We start from the raw sequence: 20,411 nt of genomic DNA on the forward strand, positions 1-20,411 counted from the left end.
CGGGAAGGAAGGCTGGAACTGATGTTTGTGGATTCCTCGCTGTTACCAGGGACTGAAGCCCTGTGTTCAGGGGTGATGTTAGGTACAAAGTCCCCAAGTCCCCGAAGTGACAGAGTCAGGATTCAAACCCAGCTCTCCCCGACCCTAAAGTTCGTTTTCTTTCCTTGGTACCGTATATTCCTTTGTAAACACACGTTCTGTTTTTTCCCAACATTTTTAACAAAAATGTTTGGACCTGTAAAAAAGTTAAGAGACTAGAGCTGTGAATATCCCACGTGTATGTCTGCCGTGGACTCAACAGCTTACATTTTGCGACATGAATATGAATGCGTGCAACCTTTTGAAAGTAAGTTGCAGGCATCAGGTCACTTAAGCTCTGAATGCTTGGCTGTGCCCCTCCCGAGGAAAAGGACTTTGTTCTGCATGAATACGTTGTCTGGTTTAAAGAAATAAGTGACCATTCTCTAATTATGTAATATCTCGCCAATATTCAGATTTCCCTTGTTGTCCTGGAGAGCCTTTTATGGCTATTCGGTTCTTTTTTTTTCCAAACCAGGATTCTTGGCTCAAGCAATGTGTTTTCTTTTTCACTGTTGTTTTTCTGTTTTTGTTTTTTTTTTTTTTCTTAATGTTATTTTTGAGAGAGAGAGAGAGAGAGAGAGCGAGCACATGAGCAGGGAGGAGCAGAGAGAAGGGGACAAAGGACCCACAGTGGGCTCCATGCTGACAGCAGCCAGCCGGATGTGGGGCGAGAACTCATGAGAGAACTCACGTGAGATCATGACCTGAGCTCAAAGTCGGATGCTCAACCGACTGAGTCACCCAGGCGCCCCTCAAGGGATGTGTTTTCTGTATCTCTTTAGTTTCTTCTCATCTAGGACATTTCTTTTCTTCGTGTGATACTTTGAAGAATGCCCCATTCTTCATTTGTTTAATTGTTTCCTTGTGGCCATTCACAAGATTTTTTGAGAGTAGGGATGTTAAACCTTCTTTGTCTTTATTCTTATAATGTTTTTGTAACACTTGTTGCCAAATAAGTTAATTGTTGCTGCTTTTATGAAGGAGTATGTAGTTTCCCATAGAGATACCCTGCTCAGCGTGGCTCAGTGCTCCCTGCCTGTATGGAAGTAAGAAGGGTAGATTACTTGGTCCAAGTGGGAAATGGAATTCTCTCAGTAGCACGAACTGTAACGTTGACATGTTTAAAAAGGGTGATTGATGCCAGTGTGTTCACTATCATTTACAGCACCAAAAGCCTTGTGAATGTTTTTAACAGTTCCGTTCTCCACATTTTGTGACACTGGGGATGAGGAAGATTTTTTTGTGCATTTTCAAAAATTTAAATTATGTGCCGTCTTCACCATCGCCTCTTTTTTTCCTTTTCCCGCCAGAAACAAGAGTACAGATTCAAGAATCCGTGAGGGGAAAGGATGTTTTCATCATCCAGACTGTCTCAAAGTGAGTCCTTAGCCAACAGACACGGGGTCTCTCTGGGTTTCTTTCTGGGCAAGAGTGCTTGGAATCATAAGAGCTGACTAGACAGGAAGAATTATGACCATTTTAAAATTGGTATGTTTTATTTTGCTAATTTTTCTGACATAACTGCTGACTTTTAGGTGTTCTTTTAGGGTTCTCGAAGGGTGAAAGTAGCCAGGTACTGGAGCAGAGGCTCTTAACGAGAATAGGACCTATGACGTTGCCTCTCAGTAGCCGGAATCTTATACAACTTGCAGGGAAGCTCTTCTGGTTCCCCCAAAAAAGGCAGGGGGAGAGGGGTTTACTTACTTGGGCTTCTTAAAGCTTTGACTGCAGGTCATTGAAAAATCACCACTTATTATCATGTAGATTAAATGAGCTGAGAAGGTAAAATAATGTATTGAAGGATGTATTCCTGTGTGGTGTGTGACGTTTGACATACGTATGTGTGTGTTTGGAAAGTTGTCGAGGCCACAGATGTGTAAGGTGGGTGTGGAAGAGTCTGTGCGGCGAGGTTCTCTGCACCGTTTTTTTTTTATCAAATGCCGCACTGTCCACGGACGCCTCCGAATGCCTCTGTGTATGAAAGTTCTTCAACTCAAAGTGGCTTTTAATAATGTCTGAAAATCAGTTTATATAGCGTGTACCATTTTTTGAGCTTAGAGATGCTAAATTTTGCTTCATGTTAGATTTGTGTTTATATGTGTAAAAAATACCAAAGAAAGCCTGGTCTCGGGAGAATTTAGCCTCGCAACACACATACTTCCACCGAATGTTGAACATCTATCCTGGTCCTTGGTTCATCGGGATGAAGTCTCGTAGTCCCCTGGCTCCTCTGGGAAGAACAGTTGACAGGGACCTGTCATCGCGTCCCATGCCTTCCTGGGAGCATGTGCGCCGTGGAGACGGGCGGGGGCCGCTTGTTTCGATCCCTCTGCCACGTAGCGTCCTCGGCAGACCTGGGCGGGGCTGGGGGCACTGAGTTCTTGTGGCCTCTCCGCCTGGCATGCTGAAGGGCCAGGGTGCTGGTGGAGAACTCCGTTGTGGGCACCCCTTGCCCTTCACCTTCCGGCATCGGGGTGGGGAAAGCGCAGAGCACAGGACGACTTCCATCGCTTCTGGCTCCTGCGTGTCTGGGTGCTGTTACCTCCTCAGAGACACGTGTGACTCCATTTTGGAGAAGTGCACGGAAGTGTTTGCGTCACACGGGAGAAGTGGGCATGGAAAGCCAAATCGGACTTAGAATTCAGGGCTTCAGAGGGGGGCTCGTGTAGTCCTTCCCGTTTCCAGGTCCTTGCATTCCTTTCCTGTGTTTTGGTTTATTTCAACACTTATCATTTTGCCCCCCGCCTTTTTTTAGTTTCTTCTTCCTGTAGTGAAACCCACCTGCTCGTCTCATCCTGCATCGTTCCGAGCTGCGCCGTAGGCTTGTGCGAGCTCTGCAGTTCTTAGTCTTGCCAGGTTGCCGGAAGCCTGGCCGTTGTGGTCTTTGCCAGATAGTTAACGTTGAGATCTGAGGTCGTCAGTACATCTTCTGTTTCATTTTAGTACAGGCTAATGGTGGGCACTAAAGTATTAGAAAAATTTTAAATGGAGGCAGTGCTGTCCAGTAGCTCAACTTCTGCAGTCACTCAGACAAGTTCATGATCAGAGGTTAGCGCTGGCCAGCCTGTCAGCAGTTCACCGGAGACAAGTGCTCCCGCACGCATGATTCGGGACCCTTGGTGTAACTCTGTACTCCCTGTCGGGTCCTCTCCTCCTACTCTTTCACTTTCGGGGGGGGGGGGGGGGGGTGTGACCTTGAGTGCCCGGCATCTAGAAAGCCATGAAACTCGATGAGGAGCCCAGCGGATGAGGCGAGGTCACAGGAGAGGGCAAATGAATGGGCATTAGGCAGGAAGGTGGGGAGAGGAGAACCGGCACAGGAAGCCAAGTGGGGCAGCACAGGAGGAAGTCCTAGAAGCCAAGTGGGTCAAGCAGGGTGAGCAGCCCGGGGAGTTGAGGTGAGAGGAGGAGGAGAAATGACCTTGGATCTAGCTGTGTGGAGGTCTTTGATGACCTGGATTGGAACGTGTTGGGAGAGAGTGAGTGGAGATGAGCTGATGATAGCGGTGTAGACAGCTCCCTTGAGACATATACACAGGGGAGCAAAGAAGTTCGGGGGCAGTGGGAAAAATGGCCACTAGTTGTTTTTTTTAAATTTTTTTTTTAATGTTTATTTTTGAGATAGAGGGAGACAGCACGTGAGTGGGGGAGGGGCAGAGAGAGAGGGAGACACAGAATCCGAAGCAGGCTCCAGGCTCTGAGCTGTCAGCACAGAGCCCGACGCGGGGCTCGAACCCACGAATCATGAGATCATCACCTGAGCCGAAGTCGGATGCTTACCCGACTGAGCCACTCAGGCGCCCCACTAGTTGTTTTTAATGTGACAACAGAATGTTTATAGTCCGATGGGTACAGTCTGGTCGGGGGGGGGCATACCAGACTGATGATGGAGGCAAGAGAGGGAGGATCACTGGAGTCCTGTGGAGTAGGGGTGGTTAGTGGGCCATCTGGAGGGCTCGTTTCAGAGTAACTTCGGTGTGGAAAGTGTGTCTCTGACTGAGGGCGGAGGGCGGGCAGACCTGTAGGTGCAGATACGTGTGTCGGTGGGAGCCCATGGAAGCTCGCTCTTCTGACTGCTATTTTTAGGAAGAAAGGAAGTAGTGTCATGGGCTGGGAGGGAATGTGGGACATGTTGGTTCCTCTTCTGCGTCTCGAGCCTTGAGACTTGGTAGAGACAGGAGTAGCACACTGCTGACATCTTGTTGGAACAGGCGTCTCACGTTCCTTGCTGGGACACTCTCTCCCCCTCCCCCTCCCTCCCTCCCTCCCTCCCTCCTCTCTCTCTCGGAACACAGGGATGTAAACACCACCATCATGGAACTCCTGATTATGGTGTACGCGTGTAAGACCTCCTGTGCCAAAAGCATCATCGGCGTGATTCCCTACTTTCCTTACAGCAAACAGTGCAAGATGAGAAAAAGAGGCTCCATTGTTTCTAAACTGCTGGCTTCGATGATGTGCAAAGCGGGTAAGAATGGCAGATATTTGATGCTTAGCGGGACCCGGGAAGTTTATTTTTACCTTAGAAATTGTAAAGCCTTGTTTTAACTAAATGCGAATGCTAAACAGAGTGAAAGACTTTTTCTTGTTTTTTAATGTGTTTTATTTATTTTTGAGAGAGACCAAGTACAAGTTGGGGAGGGGCAGAGGGAGAGGGAGACGCAGAATCTGAAGTAGGCTCCAAGCTCTAGCTGTCAGTACAGAGCCCCATGCGGGGCCTGAGCCCATGAACCATGAGATCACGAGCTGAGCTGAAGTCAGATGCTTAACTGACTGAGCCACCCAGAGCCCCAGGAAGACCGTTTTTAAATTTTTTTTTTTTTTTTTCAACGTTTTTTATTTATTTTTTTTGGGACAGAGAGAGACAGACAGAGCATGAACGGGGGAGGGGCAGAGAGAGGGAGACACAGAATCGGAAGCAGGCTCCAGGCTCTGAGCCATCAGCCCAGAGCCTGACGCGGGGCTCGAACTCACGGACCGCGAGATCGTGACCTGGCTGAAGTCGGACGCTTAACCGACTGCGCCACCCAGGCGCCCCAGGAAGACCGTTTTTAAAGACAGCTTATGTATAACGAGAAAGCAGTGCAGATAATTCTCTCCTGTTCCCAACTCCCTGAAACACAGAATTAAGGAGAATGACTTATTTTTTCCTAATTTCTTTGTTTAAAAAATGACACTGAAGCAACAAATTACACTCACATTTAAGTCATTTTTGAAGGGGAAAAGGCATTTGGAACCGAGCATTTTAACAGCAACAACTTCCTTTAGCCTCTTCGCAGCACAGATTGGCATATTTTGCAAACCATATGTGGTAATTTGTGTTGCGCCTTTTCAGGTAGCCTAATTGTCTCCCCCTTGTTTCTGAATAACCTTCAGAGTTGTGCACATGCCTGTGTGGGCACGTGCATGCGTGTGTATGATTGTAGAAGCCACATATCCTGGAGCATTGGCACAGAGAGGGAAGGATTAAAATATTCCCACATCACTGCGTTTGAACACAGTCACTTACTGTGGAATAAATTTTCTACTGTAGCATTCCAGAGAAGGCAAAGAAACAAACAAAACACACCATAACTTGGTGAAACTTGAACCCCAGCAACTTCAGTGTTACAACCTATTGAAAAGTCAGTTTTCAGAGTTTTCAAAGCTGGCTGAAGGGAGCAGGCTGGCTCACTGAGCCTTGCGAAAAGATGCTTGTCTTCTCTTCTGGCCTTGATCCTGGATGGGCCACCAGGTTGACTTTCCTGGTTTTTGGGTCAAGTTTGGCTTTTAAAACTTTTCCAATTAGATTTTCCTTCTACTTTTATTTTCTTTCTTTCTTTCTTTTTTTAAATTTTTTAAATGTTTGTTAATTTTTGAGAGAGAGCGCAAGCAGGGGAGGGGCAGAGAGAGGGAGACACAGAATCGAAAGCAGGCTCCAGGCTCTGAGCTGTCAGCACAGAGCGTGACGCGGGGCTCGAACTCACAAACCGTGATACCATGACCTGAGCTGAAGTCGGACGCTTAACTGACTGAGCCACCCAGGTGCCCCTCCTTATACTTTTCTGATGATCATTTCAAGTATGATGATCATTTTGAAGAGCCAGTGGAGGTGAAGTTTCTTCATTTCTTCTAGTTACAGGCCTGTGCAGTTTGTCTTAAGATCTTAAGACAATATTTGTCTTAATATGGCTTTGCTGTACCTATTAAGGAAACTTCAAGGAGATGTAACTTGCTCTAATACAATTATAAGAGACCTTTCTTCATTACTATTACCTTTGCTGTTTTAAGACTATAAATTGATGTGAAAATCATGTATCTCTGTGTAAGAAAACCACCCAGTCTTTCCCTTCTAAGTGGGGAAAAAGCCAGTTCCCCTCCTGTGTATCTCTTGTACTACTCACGCAGAAGATGTCACTTTTGGTCACCAGATGTGTAGAGCTTTTTCCCTACACTTAGCAATTCTCCATGACATCAGCTGGGTATCCTACGGTTTTTGTTTTTTGTTTTTAATGTTTATTACTTTTGAGAAAGAGAGAGAGAGAGAGAGAGAGAGAGAGTGAGCGGGGGAGGGGCAGAAAGAGAGGGGGACAGAGGATCTGAAGCAGACTCCGTGCTGACAGCAGAGAGCCCAGTGTGGGGTTGGAACTCACAAACCATGAGATCATGACCTGAGCCGAAGTCAGATGCTTAACTGACTGTGCCACCCAGACGCCTCTGGGTATCCTACAATCTAACTAAATTCTGACACTGTCTACCTGGAGGTAGACACCTGTGCTTCTGACCAATCTGCTGTGAATCAGAAGCTCCCAGGACCCATCCTCAGATTTGATTATTTGCGGGAGCAACTTACAGAACTCGGGAAAACTGCCCACTTACTGTTTGCCACTTGATTGGAAAAGCGTAAGATAAAGAATACGGGCCATTGTCCTGCTGGAGGGGATGCGAGGCCCCACATGTGGGGAGGGCTGCGGAGCCCATGACCTCTGCCAGCACCTCCACCTGTTCACCTACCTGGCAGCTGCCCGAAACCTCTGCTTCCTCGTGCCTGCTCCATTTCCGGCCCCTTCCCCTGCCTCTGGAGAATGGAGGTGGGGATGGGGTGAAGGCTGAAAATTCCAAGCTCCAAGAGCCCACCAAGAGTCACCTCATTAGGGGGCACCTGAGTAGCTCAGTAGGGAGACTTCAGCTCAGGTCATGATCTCAATGGTTTGTGGGTTCGAGCCCCGCATTGGGCCCTGTGCCGACAGCTCAGAGCCTGGATGGAGCCTGCTTTGGATTCTGTGTCTCCCTCCCTCTCTGCCCCTCACCCACTCATACTCTGTCTCTCTCTGTCTCTCTCTCTCTCTCTCTCTCTCTCTCTCTCAAAAATAAACATTAAAAAAAAATTGAAAAAAAACCAAAAGTCACCTCATTAGAACAGAAGGTGCTCCTAGCGCTCTTTTCTCTTAGGAATGTACCAGGGTTTTAGGAGCTCTGTGTTAGGGACAGGGGTCAGAGACCACTATATGTTTTCTGTTCTCTCACAGTGTCATTGAATTTAAAAACCTGAGAGAGAGAGACTCTGAGTCTTTTTGATTAGAGAGCAGTTTTTTAAATGCTAGTATATATAGTATTTATATATGCTTATTTCATGAAGTACAGCTGGTTATTTAGCTCTTCATATGTTTGTGTCTGCTTTGTTTCCAAAGGTCTAACTCATCTTATTACTATGGATTTGCACCAGAAGGAAATTCAAGGCTTCTTCAACATTCCTGTTGATAATTTAAGAGCATCTCCCTTTTTACTGCAGTATATTCAAGAAGAGGTGGGCTAGCTCATACTTCTGTATTTTAACATTCTGTTTAAGGTTGAAAAGATGCATTTCCATTTCCTTGGGCCACCTGTCAAGGATTAAAATTTGGTGTATTCTGCTTAAAGCACGATTTACTTTATAAATGTAATTCAGTGTATTTTAAAATTCTTTTTTTTTTTTTTTTTTGTTAAAGTTTATTTATTTTTGAGAGAGAGCGTGAGTGGGAAAGGGGCAGAGAGAGAGGGAGAGAGAATCCAAAGCAGGCTCGACACTGTCGGCACAGAGCCTGACACGGGGCTCGATCCCATGAACCATGAGATCGTGACCAGAGCCAAAATTGAGAGTTGGACGCTTCACTGACTGAGCCAACCCAGGTGCCCCTGTGTTTTCAAATTTTTAATCTGCAGTTTGTTTCTTTCGTGAAGCTCTTTAAATTGTGTTTTCTTTTGGACCTCAGGTACCTAGAATTGAACTAGTTGTGATCATGGTCAAATAACTGTCGTCATTGGTCCACGCGTGCACCTGGCCCTCATTTGTGTTTCCATCGCTCTGCCTGTCTCTCTGTCCATCTGTCTGTAGTGGTCACCGGCCGTGATCCTCCCACGTAGGAAGAAAACTAGATCCGTCATAACTGACATCCACTCATGTGGTCCTTTTCTGTCACATCCCCCTGCCTCCTCCTGCCCAAGGGAGCCACTATCCTGAGTCTTGCTTCATCGTTTTCTTGACTTCCTTTGTAGATGGTCTTATCGCATACGTACATACACATACAGGTATTATTCAAAGACAAAAACAATACACTTTTTTAAGTTTATAAAGAGTCAGATTGTGTGATTTGGGGGCAGTTTTCACTTGCTGTTACGTTAGTAAGACTCATCCATGTTATGTGTCACGGTGCATCCATTTTGACTGTTGAGAAATAGTCACTGTGCAGCCTTGTCACAGTTTACTCATAGGTTTTTGCTCTTGTGATTGTGTCCTGTGAGCACTCTTGTAGGTGTCTCCTGTGGTGTGCAAGCAAGTGTATCGTGATTCTATATTCATCTCTAGATGGCATGGTCTGTGTTTAATTTTTCCCAAAGCAGTTACACCTTTCCGTTCTGACCAGCAGTGAGTCAGGTAGTCTGTGGATCCATCTTTGTTTCAATACTTACATTACCAGAATTTAAAACTTTTGCCTGTTGAATGGCTGTGGCCTGGTGTGTTGCTGTCACGTCGATGGATATATCTCTGATGATGTAAGAAATCGAGCGTCTCTTCGTAGATTTCCTTTTCTGTGAAAAGGTGCTTAATGCCTTTTGTTTGTGTGTTTCCTCCGTGGTTTTGTGTGTTTCTTTCTGTGCCACAGGCATCCTTTTTTAATTCTTGATTGTAGCCATTGGTTAGTATTTGTTTCACATATATCTCAGTTTGTAACCTGTAGTTTTCTTTAGGGAGTCTACATAACCAGACATGTTCAGATTTTTTTTTTCATTGAGGTAAAATTCACATAACATAAAATTAACCACTTTAGGGGCACCTGGGTGGCTCAGTCGGTTAAGTGACTTTTTAAAAAAAAAAAAAAAATTTTTTTACGATTATTTGTTTTTGAGAGACAGAACACGAGTGGGGGAGGGGCAGAGAGAGAGAAGAAGACACAGACTCGGAAGCAGGCTCCAGGCTCTGAGCTGTCAGCACAGAGCCCAGTGCGGGGCTTGAACTCACGAACTGTGAGATCATGACCTGAACTCAAGTCGGATGTTTAACTGACTGAGCCACCCAGGCGGCGTCCCAAGGGTCTGACTCTCGATGTTGGTTCAGGTCATGATCTCACGGTTTGGGAGATCTAGTCCCAAGTTGGGTTCTGCGCTGATAGCTCAGAGCCTGCTTGGGATTTTGTCTCTCCCTCTCTCTCTCTGCCTCTCCCCTGCTCACACATTGCACATGCATGCTCTCTCTCTCTCTCTCAAAATAAATAAACTTTAAAAAAAATGAAGTACTCTACGGGAGCTCACTGTTTAAAAGGACTTCTGTTCTTTTTGCCTTTTACAGCGTGCTTGTTTTAGTTGACCACATCTTACCGAATCGAAGATGCCATCGGCTAAGGTTTACATTATTTAGGTCATCAGGAAGGAAGGAAACACTGTGGATTAGCTGTGTGACACAGTGCCTTTGTGTCCCTCAGTGATCCTGTTCTGCAAGGCTGATGCTGACATTTTCTGATCTGACAGCTCACATGTTTCTCTCTTGAGCCGTCACTGGAATTGAAGCCCTTTCTGCCAGAGTTGGAAGGAAAGTCCCGATAATTGGGTGCTCATGGCCTTGAAGCTTTGGGCCTCTCTCCTGGGTGTTTGGCAGGTTCTCCTTCCTTCAGTCTCGTTGTGGGTGCGTGTTAGGTGTCCTTTGAGATTCAGTCCTTTCCAGCTTCACTGGCAGTGCACAGCCTTCCTTCGTTAGGTCCCACAGAGCATTCCATTATCGCCTTATGGGAAGATACTCGCTTGCAGTCATTCGTCCAGCGATGACTGCTTGAGCCACGAATGTGAAATCTACACCCTGCTGTCCACGTGCTGTGTCTTTCTGCATGCACTGTCGCTGTTCGTTTTAATGCCGAATCATAGGGAACTCTTGCTGGAGACGTTTTAAATGGCAGTCAAACCCGGCCCGTACAGAACCAGCAGTGCCTGTGGCTTGTTTGAAATGAATGCCATGGCCTTCTTCACATGTGTGAAGGGCTGGAAAAGCACATCACAGCTGCTGTGGGGCCGACAGCAGCTGTAAGACACTACTGAGTTTAGGACATCCAAATCAGAGAGATACTAAAATATGACCGAAATTGGCTTGGGTATTGATTAAACACAATGCGTATTTTTAAAAAATGACGAGGTATTACGGTGATAGTTCTAGAGATCATCGGTCTGCACCAGGATTCTTAAGGAAATGATGAAGAGGAGGGCCACAAGTATATTTCTTTGGTGTATGTAGAGATCCCATCCTATCTCATCAATTTTTAAATAGGAACTTCTAGAGTTATCTTGTTTCTTTTTTCTTTTTTTTTTTTTTAATTTTTTAATGTTTATTTTTGAGAGAGAGAGAGAGAAAGAAAGAGACAGAGTGAGAGTGGGGAAGGGGCAGGGAGAGAGGGAGACACAGAATCCAAAGCAGGCTCCAGGCTCAGCTGTCAGCACAGAGCCTGATGCGGGGCTTGAACGCACAAACCATGAGATCGTGACCTGAGCCCAAGTTGGACGCTTAACCGACTGAGCCATCCAGGTGCCCCTGGAGCTATCCTGTTTCTGATTCCTGAGTTGCATCCCTCCTCCCCCTGACCTCCCACCCCACCCCAGTGTTCTTCTTAGTGTCTTTGAATGCAGCCACTCTCTTTACAGAAATGAGATATGGCAGGGGATGAGAAATCAGGACAGGGTAGGGGTGTATAGCAAGGGAGTATGAGGGTGTAGGGCAGTTTGATTCTTTGTGGTTCCACAGTGGCCCTGATGTTGTTTTCCCTTAGTGGTTCAGGAGAAAATTACTACAGAGTTTGGAAGCTGGAAACTGGATATGGGGTATGTTTTCCCTTCTGCCTGATAGAGTCATTTTCTTCTAAAGTGAAAAATGAAACTTTATGTTGACAGTGGCAGTGACAGGGACATGCATGTGTGTATATAGTAATTCTGACCATACTGGTCAGGCCCCAGCTTCCCTGGGCCACCAGCCTGGTCCTTGGCCCCTCTGCAGGGGTGGCCCTTGTTGCCAGCTTGCTTTGTGCCCTGTGTCCTCCCAGACTTCTCTGTTCGTATTCGCCTCCTTGTCTATATACATAGTTACAGATGTTGATTTGTGGGTGCTTTTTTGGAAAAAAACAAAGAACAAAAAACAGTTAACATATTGTTTGCCTTGTTCTGCAACTTGTTCTTTCCATTGCTACGCTGGTGTCTGGAGGTCTTGCCATGCTAAGATTCATAATTGCTACATCGTAGTTCTGAGTTTAGATCAGTGATGGCCAGTAGAACTTTCTGTGATTGTGAAAATGTTCTAGCCGCTGTCTAGTATGGTCGCCCGTGGTCGTTGCATGTGGCTAGTGTGACTGAGAACTGAATCATTTTCTTTGAGTTTAATTAAGATCAAATGGCTACGTGTTTAAGTGTTTAAAGCACAAGTTTAAATGAGCCACGGTTTTTTCAACCGTCCTCCTCTTGATTGGATAATAGGTTGTTTTAATTTTTCACCCTTTTTTTTTTTAAAGGGCTGTGAATGTTGTATCTTTTTTTTTTAATGTTTATTTTTGAGAGAGAGAGAGAGCGTGCAGGTGGGGGAGGGTCAGAGAGATGGAGATAGAGAATCCAAAGCAGGCTCTGTGCTGTCAGCACAGAGCCTGACACAGGGCTTGAACCCACAAACCATGAGATCATGACCTGAGCTGAAGTTGGACACTAAACTAACTGAGCCACCCAGGTGCCCCGATTTTTCACTCTTTTAGATGAAATATTTTACTTAAAAATTTATTGTTAAATAATGCTGCATTGGAAATTCTTGTACTTACCTTTCTGATTACTTACATGTTTTTTTGAAAAATGTTGGGGAGTAGAATTGCTTGATAGAAAAGTAATCTACATTTTTAATGCTTTAGTAGATATTGCAAAAATCTCAATTTTCTGAAAATTTAATATTTGAATATCATGAAAATTTAATATTTTAATATGATATCATGAAACTTGCAGTTCTCCGAAGGGGCTGTATTAATTGATACTTTCACTAACAGTACATATGATAGTGTCTATTTCCCTGTGCACTTAGTTTTGCAAGCTTAATGACCAAAACAATGCTATATGATTTGAATTTTTCCCTTTCTTGAGTTTTAGCGTGAGTGTGCATCCAGTGTGTTTTTGGGGGCAGGCAGGAATTGCCCCCATGGTGTCTCATTTTTCTGCTGTGGTTTCGAAACTTCCGCATGATGTGTCTGGGGTAGATCTTTTTTCCTTTCATGTCACTAGATACTCCCTGGGTCTCTTTCATTCTCTGGGCATTTCCCCCCCCTATTATTTGAGTATCTCATCTCTTCTGTTTTCTCATTCTTTGCTTTGGGAACTGTTAGATGTTGAAAATTTTGGATCTAGTTTCTGTTGTTTCACTTTTGTTATTTGGTCTTTTTCAAGTTTTGCATTGTTATATATAGTGTTGTGGGAAAATCCCTTGGCTTGAAGACCCAGGCTTGTTTATCTGTGTCCATTCTGCTACCGTAAAAGCCCGTTAGTGAGTTTCTTATTTCCACTGCCTAGGTTTCTTTTTGGTTCTTTTTCTTTCTTTTTAATTTTTTAAAAATGTTTATTCATTTTTTAGAGACAGAGAGAGAGAGAGAGAGAGCGAGCACAGGCAGGGGAGGGGCAGAGAGAGAGTGGGAGACACAGAATCTGAAGCAGGCTCCAGGCTCTGAGCCATCAACCCAGAGCCCAACGCCAGGCTTGAACTCATGAACTGTGAGATCATGACCTAAGCTGAAGTCAGACACTTAACTGACTGAGCCACCCAGGCGCCCCTGGTTCTTTTTCTTAACAGCCAGTTCTTTAAGTGTACAGTTTCCTGTTGTAGCTCCTGGGGAGAAAATAGACCTGTTTTCGTTTCTTTCTTTTTTTTTTTTTTTAAAGCAAACTTTACTCCCAACATAGGCTTGAACTCACAACCCTGAGATCAAGAGTCTCATGCTCTACCAACTGAGCCAGCCACGTACCCCCGAAATAGACCTGTTTTTATTAAAGAGTCCTTTCTTTTAAAGTCTCCTTTTATTTGCTTTATTAATTGTTTTCCTTCATTGTTACTTCTCCTCTTGGCTGGGTTTGCGCTGTTTGATGATATTTGGTGAGAGACAAGGAAGTCCATAAAACAGTTTAGGAAGACTTCCGGTGAAAATAAGGAAAATGCCCATGTGTATTTTTTGCTCCCTTACTCGTTGGTAGTGTTGGACGAATTAGGCTGCCCTATAAAGATACCTGATCCATGTGGTTATGCTGGGTATTTCTGTATTAGAGATTTCTTCAAATCAGTGTTCTGTTTATCTACTAAGTATTACTTAGTGCTTCCCGTGTACTAGGCGTTGTACAAGGTGTTAGATGTTATTAATGCTTATATAGAAATTCATTGATATAGCATAGTTGTGAGAAAAAAAGTGAAGAGGGTATATTGAATGAAATAATACCATTTAACGAAGTGTCTAAATGTCAAGAGCGTAATTTGAAACGATTGCCAGGATGAAGTCAGAAATAAATCACTGCACAGCTTAAAAAGAGTTCTGTCTTATAAACTCTCAGAAGTCGATAATGGGTATATCTTCAATTACAATCACTTCAAATGTTCCAACAGTAAAAGGCTGCAGAGTAGACTGATATTTTAGTTATTTTCTTAAGGGTTCTTCATATCTTTAAAAAACCCCACCATCCTGACTATCCTTTAACAAATTGGTTTCTTCAAAATGCCATGACTCAGATACGGGAGTCATTCGTATGGAGTGTACTAATTTGGAATGTGACATTTGCCTTGGATTCAGGTTGGATGCATATCATCCTTGCACTGTGAAATTGCATGTAACGGGGATTCATGAGAGGAATTCCTGTTGACTTTAGAAAAACGTCTTTATACCCCATTACAGTATTCACTGGCCCCTGGATATCAGCTGATCACCGATTAGCATTACTTTTTGCCTTAAGTCTGTGAGGCTCATACCTCCGTCATATTTTTTCCTAGGTAGTAGGAGTTTCTTCATTTTCCAAAGGGGAAATTTACTTTGAACTTTTTCTCTTTTTGGAAGACTTTTCATGTGACCAGATGACAGTTTTGAGTCTAGGAATGTTCCTTTTTATTGACTGTCAGGTGCTGGCGTGAACAGCCTCTGGAGTAATCCCTGACCTCTTAATCTGTCGCAGATCCCGGACTACAGGAATGCAGTGATCGTGGCCAAATCTCCAGCCTCGGCCAAAAGGTAGGTGGGAGCTCATGACTACTCCTTGGGTCCATGTGGAGAATCACATCCCCAGTTGGATCCTGGACATTCTGGATTCTGTCTCAGCGGTTCCCTTAATTCTGTGGGCTTTTAATTTTTTTTTTTTTTAAGCTTATTTATTTTGAGAGAGAGAGTGAGTGCACGCGCACAAGCAGGGAGGGACGAGAGAGAGAGGGAGAGAGAGTTCCAAGCAGGCTTGTCACTGTCCGTGCAGAGCCTGATGTAGGGCTCGAACTCACAGACTGTGAGATCATGTCCTGAGCTGAAGTCAAGAGTTGGATGCCTAACTGAGCCCCCCAGGCACCCCTGTGGATTTTTAGTTTAGAAGATTGTCTGCTGGCTCCATTTTAAAAATGATGATGTATTTTCGTCTTTTTTTTCAATCCCAGTATGTGACCAGTAGTCAGAAACTTCCAGGTGTAGGGATGCCTGACCTAGTTCTTGATTGGCAGCCGCTCGTCGGTCTTCAGATCTGCCCTTTAAGATACCAGTGAATATACTTTGTGACTGTTCACTGCCTTTTATGAGAAGAACTCAGTAATTTATTAACAGAATTATATCCAGCCAAGAGGCCACTTACTGGTACGTGTTGAAAGGTGACATTTTACTGAAAGGCCTACAAATAGGGCAGTGCTGAGGGTTCTGTGTCACCTGGAGTAACTGATGAATCAGTAACACAGGACTTAAAGAGGCTTGGGGTTGAGAGGATTTCCTACGCCAGCGTTTCCAACAAAGCGGGAAAGGGAGAGAATAAAAGCGAATGTTGGAAGAAAGGCTTTTTCCCAAAAAAGCTCTTTTAAAATTGTGTCCCGGAATTATCCTGCCTTTGGTCACTGGATCCCTGTTCAGCCCTGTGGTGTGTAAGGAGGCCACAGGCACCTACCTCTGGCCTGGGCCCGCAGACCGTTGCTACCGAAGGATGAGGAGAGCTCGCGGACAATAAGCCGCTGGTTTCGAAGGTATTACGATAAGTAGTTTTCCGTGGTAAACGAGGAATGACATTGGGTCTATTAACGAGGTTGGCATTACTGCTAAAAACATGAAGCTGTGTCCAGTGCAGCCAGTGCTGTGTCCACACAGCGCTTCCGTTAAGAGTCTTTATCAGCAGAGTCTTGTCCATTTGATTAAGTTGGAGCCAACCGTGACTCGTCTTGGAACATAAGATCCCATTTTTCCAAGCATCGTGCTGGATCAGATTTAATTTAGTAATTTGTTTTTCTCTGATACACATGGTTTCAGTTGTCGTGAAGGTGAAAATCGTAGAACGTGGAACTGATCGTTTTAAAGTCTACAGTTCATTGGCAGTTAGCGCCCTCACAGTGTTGTGCAACGACCATCACTCTCTTGTTTCAGAACTTTCTCATCACTCCTGAAGGACACCCCGGACCCGTTAAGAAATCACTCTCCATTCCCTTCTCTCCCCAGCCCCTGGCAACCACTGATCTGCTTTCTGTCTCTCGATATGCCTCTTCTGGACATTTTATATAAATGGAATCGTACACTGGGTGGCCTTTTGCACCTGGTTTCTTTCACTTGACACAATGTTTTCGGGGTTCCTTCACGTTGTCGCCTGTGTCAAGATCTCATTCCGTTTTATGGCTGACTACTCTTCCAGCCTGTTTAGCCTTCCACGTATTGAGGGACGTTTGGGTTGTTGCCACCTAGTGGCTGTTGTGAGTAGCACTGCCGCAAACATTTGTGTACCCGTTGCCGTGTGGACGCGTGGTTTCCTTTCTCCTGGATGGATACCTAGGATTGAAAGCGCTGGGCGTATGGTAATTCTAGGTTTACATTTTTTAAAATGTTTCTTTATTTTTGAGAGCGAGAGTGTGAGCAGGGGCGGGGTGGAGAGAGGGAGACACCGCCAGGGCAGAGCCCAACCCGGGGCTCGGACTCACGAACTGTGAGATCATGACCTGAGCTGAAGTTGGATGTGCAACCCGCTGAGCCCCCCAGGTGCCCCCTGTGTTTACCTTTTTGAGGGGCTGCCACACCATGTCACGTTCTCACCAGGAACGTACGAGGATTCCAATCTCTCCACATCCCGACCGACGCTTATCTGCTGTTTCGTTACTGTTACAGCCATCCTAGTGGGTGTGAAGTGGTGTCTCGTTGTTTTGATTTGTACTTCCCTGGTGATGAATGATGTTGAACGTCTTTTCATGTGCTTCTTTGGAGAGATGTCTACTCAAGTCATTTGTACTTTTTTTTTTTTAAGAGAGAGCAAGTATGAGCTAGGGGAGGGGCAGAGGGAGGGAGGGAGGGAGGGAGGAAGAGAGAGAGAATGAATCCTAAGCAGGCTTCATGCTCACTGCAGAGCCTGACGCGGGGCTCCATCCCACGACCCTGGGATCGCTACCTGAGTCAGAATCAAGAGTCAGATGTTCAACTGACTGAGCCAGCCAGGTGCCCCTTTTTGCACATTTTTTAACTGGGTGGTTTTTCTTTTTGTGGTTGAATTGTAGGAGTCCTTTATGTATTCTGGAGACTAGATCCTTATCAGATACGTGGTTTGTAAATATTTTACCCCATTTTGCAGGTTGTCTTTTTCCATCTTGATATGGTCCTTTGACGCACAGAAGTTTTTAATTTTATGGAGCCCGGTTTGGCATTATTGTTACTGCTTTTGCTTCTGGCATCGTATCTAAGCAGCCATCGCTAAACCCAGGGCATTAAGTTTTACCCCTATGATTTCTCCCAATAGTGTAGTTTTAGCTCTTAGGTTTGGGTTGTCGATCGGAGGGAGGCGTAGGTAGGGGTCCAGCTTCTTTCTTTTCCACGTGATTGTCTGGTTGTCTAGCACCATTTGTCAAAAAGACTGTTCTTTCCCCCCTTGAATGGCTTTGGCATTCTTGTCAAAAATCACTCGGCCGTAGATGTTTGTGTGTATTTCTGGACTCTCAGATCTGTTCCGTTGACTGTATGTCAGCACCACACTGTTGTGGTTGCCGTGGCTTTGTAGGAAGAGTCGGATGAAGACACTCACAAGTGGGTCAGAGTGCGAGCACCGCTCCCTGGGAATCCTCTGCTGACACAGGTGGGGAGTGGCCCTGTTACCACTGACTGACGGGGCCCCATCTGACGCCACCTCACAGGGGAGGGGGGGAAGGGCACCTCTTTACTGCCGAGTCGGGGTGGAAGTCCAGGTGTCCCTCTGCACTGACACCCGGCGGGGCGCGGGGGGTGATGACCGCCCGGTGGGGATGAAGAGTGCCAGCCCCCTACTTGGCCGTCTCTTCAGCTGCCCCGTTGGCGGGTTTGGGGCTCATCGTTATCGCCTGGCAAGGGAGGCGGTGCAGGCCCCCTGCTTGACCTAAACTCGTGTGGGCGAGTGGCATAGCTGGTTTTTCCTGGGGTGGCCGGGGGTAGGGTTAAAGTTTTCTGACGTGGGAGGCGGTCTCTCTCTTGGTCCTGTGGCTGGAGAAAGCAGGCTTTTGTCTGCGCTTCTTTGGTATGTGCCTCTTGGCATTTTGGGTCGCCCGCCTCTCCAGCTGCGAGTCTGGGATATGGGATGACGAGACAGAAAGACCAGAGGGCTCAGCACCTTGTTATCCCCGCAGTCCCGAGGTCCCCGGCCAGTCTGTGTCTCCTGTCCTCTTCAGAGGCTTCTGAGGCTTGTTTCATGTGTAACATCCGGGTTTTCAGTTCCGCTCCGTGGTGGGGGGCCTTCCATCTCGGCGGAGACCGGAGTGGCAGCGGTGTGTGTCGATCGGTTTTTTCCCACTAACTACCAAAAGAATATGATGAATTTTCATTTGACTCACCCATATGGATGGGCTTTTGGCAACTTTTATAATACTCAGTTTACATCTGACTTCATGTGTTGATGGGATTTTATCATTGTAATAGCCTTTGGATTCGTTTATTTGGCATTTGTTGGTACAGTTGACTCCTGAGCAACGCAGGTTTTAGCGGTGCCGCCCCCCCGTGCTTCAGAATCCACGCATAACTTGGACTCCCCCAGGACTTAACTACTGACAGACCGCCGTTGACTAGAACCTCACTGATAGCGTAACCAGTCAATTAACACAAATTTTGTATGTTACGTGTAGCATACTGTATTCTTACAATAAAGTAAGCTAGAGGAAAGAAAATGTTATTAAGAAAATCACGAGGAAGAGAATACATTTGCAGTATTGCACTGTATGCATATAAAAAAAAATTGGCTATGAGTGGACCCACGCAGTTCAAACCCATATTGTTCAAGGGTGGGCTGTACCACACTGAGTTTGTCATTTACCCATTCAGATGTTTATTGAGAAGCTATTGTGCCGGGTGGATGAGGCCCGAGAAGGTGCCCTCACGGAGCTTACGTTTAGCTTAGCGGCAGATGTTTTAGCTGCTATTGTGGACTGAATGTTTGTGTCCCCCCAACATTCGTCTTGAAATCCTCACCCCCACTGTGATGGTTTTAGGAGGGGAGGCCTTTGGGAGGTAATTAGGTCACGAAGGAGGAGCCGTCATGTATGGGCTTAGTGCCCTTAGGAGAAGAGACCAGTGCTGCAGGGGCCGTCTGTTCTCTGCCCCGCGAGGGCACAGTGAGAGACAGAGGCCGTGTGCAAACCGGGAAGCAGGCCCTCATCTTGGACCTGTAGCCTCCAGAACCGTGAGAAACACATTTCTGCTGTTTAAGCACCCCCGGTCTGTGCTATCCAGTTACAGCAGCTGGAACTAAGACGTCTGTGTTACCTCACTTGATCTTCTCTAGCTAGGAGGCCAGCGTCTTCTGTCTCTCTCTCTCTCTCTCTCTCTCTCTCTCTCTCTCTCTCTCTCTCTCAGACGAAGAAACACACCCAAGGGGCTGAAGAAGGCGATCCATGGTGATTGAACTGTGTATGTTCACTGGAAAGTAATGGCACCGCTAATCACTTCTCAGGGTGTTTTCCACACCAGTGATTATGGGATTTGGGTGTTGGCCAAATATGATTCAGGTGGACTTGCCCCTCCACTCGGTAGATATGTAAGTGCTACTTAGACTTTGAGAAAGGGTACCAAAGTTGGAGATGTAACACTGAAGTCAGGACTGACCATAAAGCTAAAGCAATCGTGATTGTGTGTGATTGGGAAAAGATAGAAAAATAGCTCAGTGGAACAGAACAGAGTCCAGAAATAGACCTACGTGTATCTCGAATACTGATTTCCAGCAGAGGGGCAGAGGCAATTCTGAATGGAGAAAGGATAGTCCTTTGAACAAATGGTGTGGGAATGACTGGAAATTCATGTGCAAAATCATCAATTCTGAGCCATGTTTTACATCATATACAAACATCAACTAAAAATGAATCCCATACCTAAATGTAGAACCTAAAACTATAAAGCTCCCAGAGGAAAACATGGGAGAAAAATCTTTGTGACTTTGGTTGGACAAACATTTTTTTATTTTTTTATTATTTTTTTTTATTTAAAAAAAAATTTTTTTTTTTTTAACGTTTATTTATTTTTGGGACAGAGAGAGACAGAGCATGAACAGGGGAGGGGCAGAGAGAGAGGGAGACACAGAATCCGAAACAGGCTCCAGGCTCTGAGCTGTCAGCACAGAGCCCGATGCGGGGCTCAAACTCACGGAGCGTGAGATCATGACCT

At 45.5% G+C, this 20,411-nt stretch overlaps 1 protein-coding gene across 2 annotated transcripts in view; it reads left to right on the forward strand.

Annotated features, from left to right (window-relative positions):
* Positions 1 to 20,411, forward strand: part of PRPSAP2 (phosphoribosyl pyrophosphate synthetase associated protein 2) — a 46,411-nt gene that overhangs the window by 7,956 nt on the left and 18,044 nt on the right. For both annotated transcript variants that reach the window (XM_053892411.1, XM_053892412.1), the window contains 4 exons: positions 1,392 to 1,458; positions 4,377 to 4,549; positions 7,752 to 7,867; positions 14,752 to 14,807. In XM_053892411.1, the coding sequence (XP_053748386.1) occupies positions 1,392 to 1,458; positions 4,377 to 4,549; positions 7,752 to 7,867; positions 14,752 to 14,807 (412 nt within the window). The remainder of the gene's footprint in view (positions 1 to 1,391; positions 1,459 to 4,376; positions 4,550 to 7,751; positions 7,868 to 14,751; positions 14,808 to 20,411) is intronic.

This window comes from Panthera pardus, unplaced genomic scaffold, assembly GCF_024362965.1.
Source record: "Panthera pardus isolate Hobbes unplaced genomic scaffold, ASM2436296v1 HiC_scaffold_3, whole genome shotgun sequence".
NCBI lineage: Eukaryota > Metazoa > Chordata > Mammalia > Carnivora > Felidae > Panthera > Panthera pardus.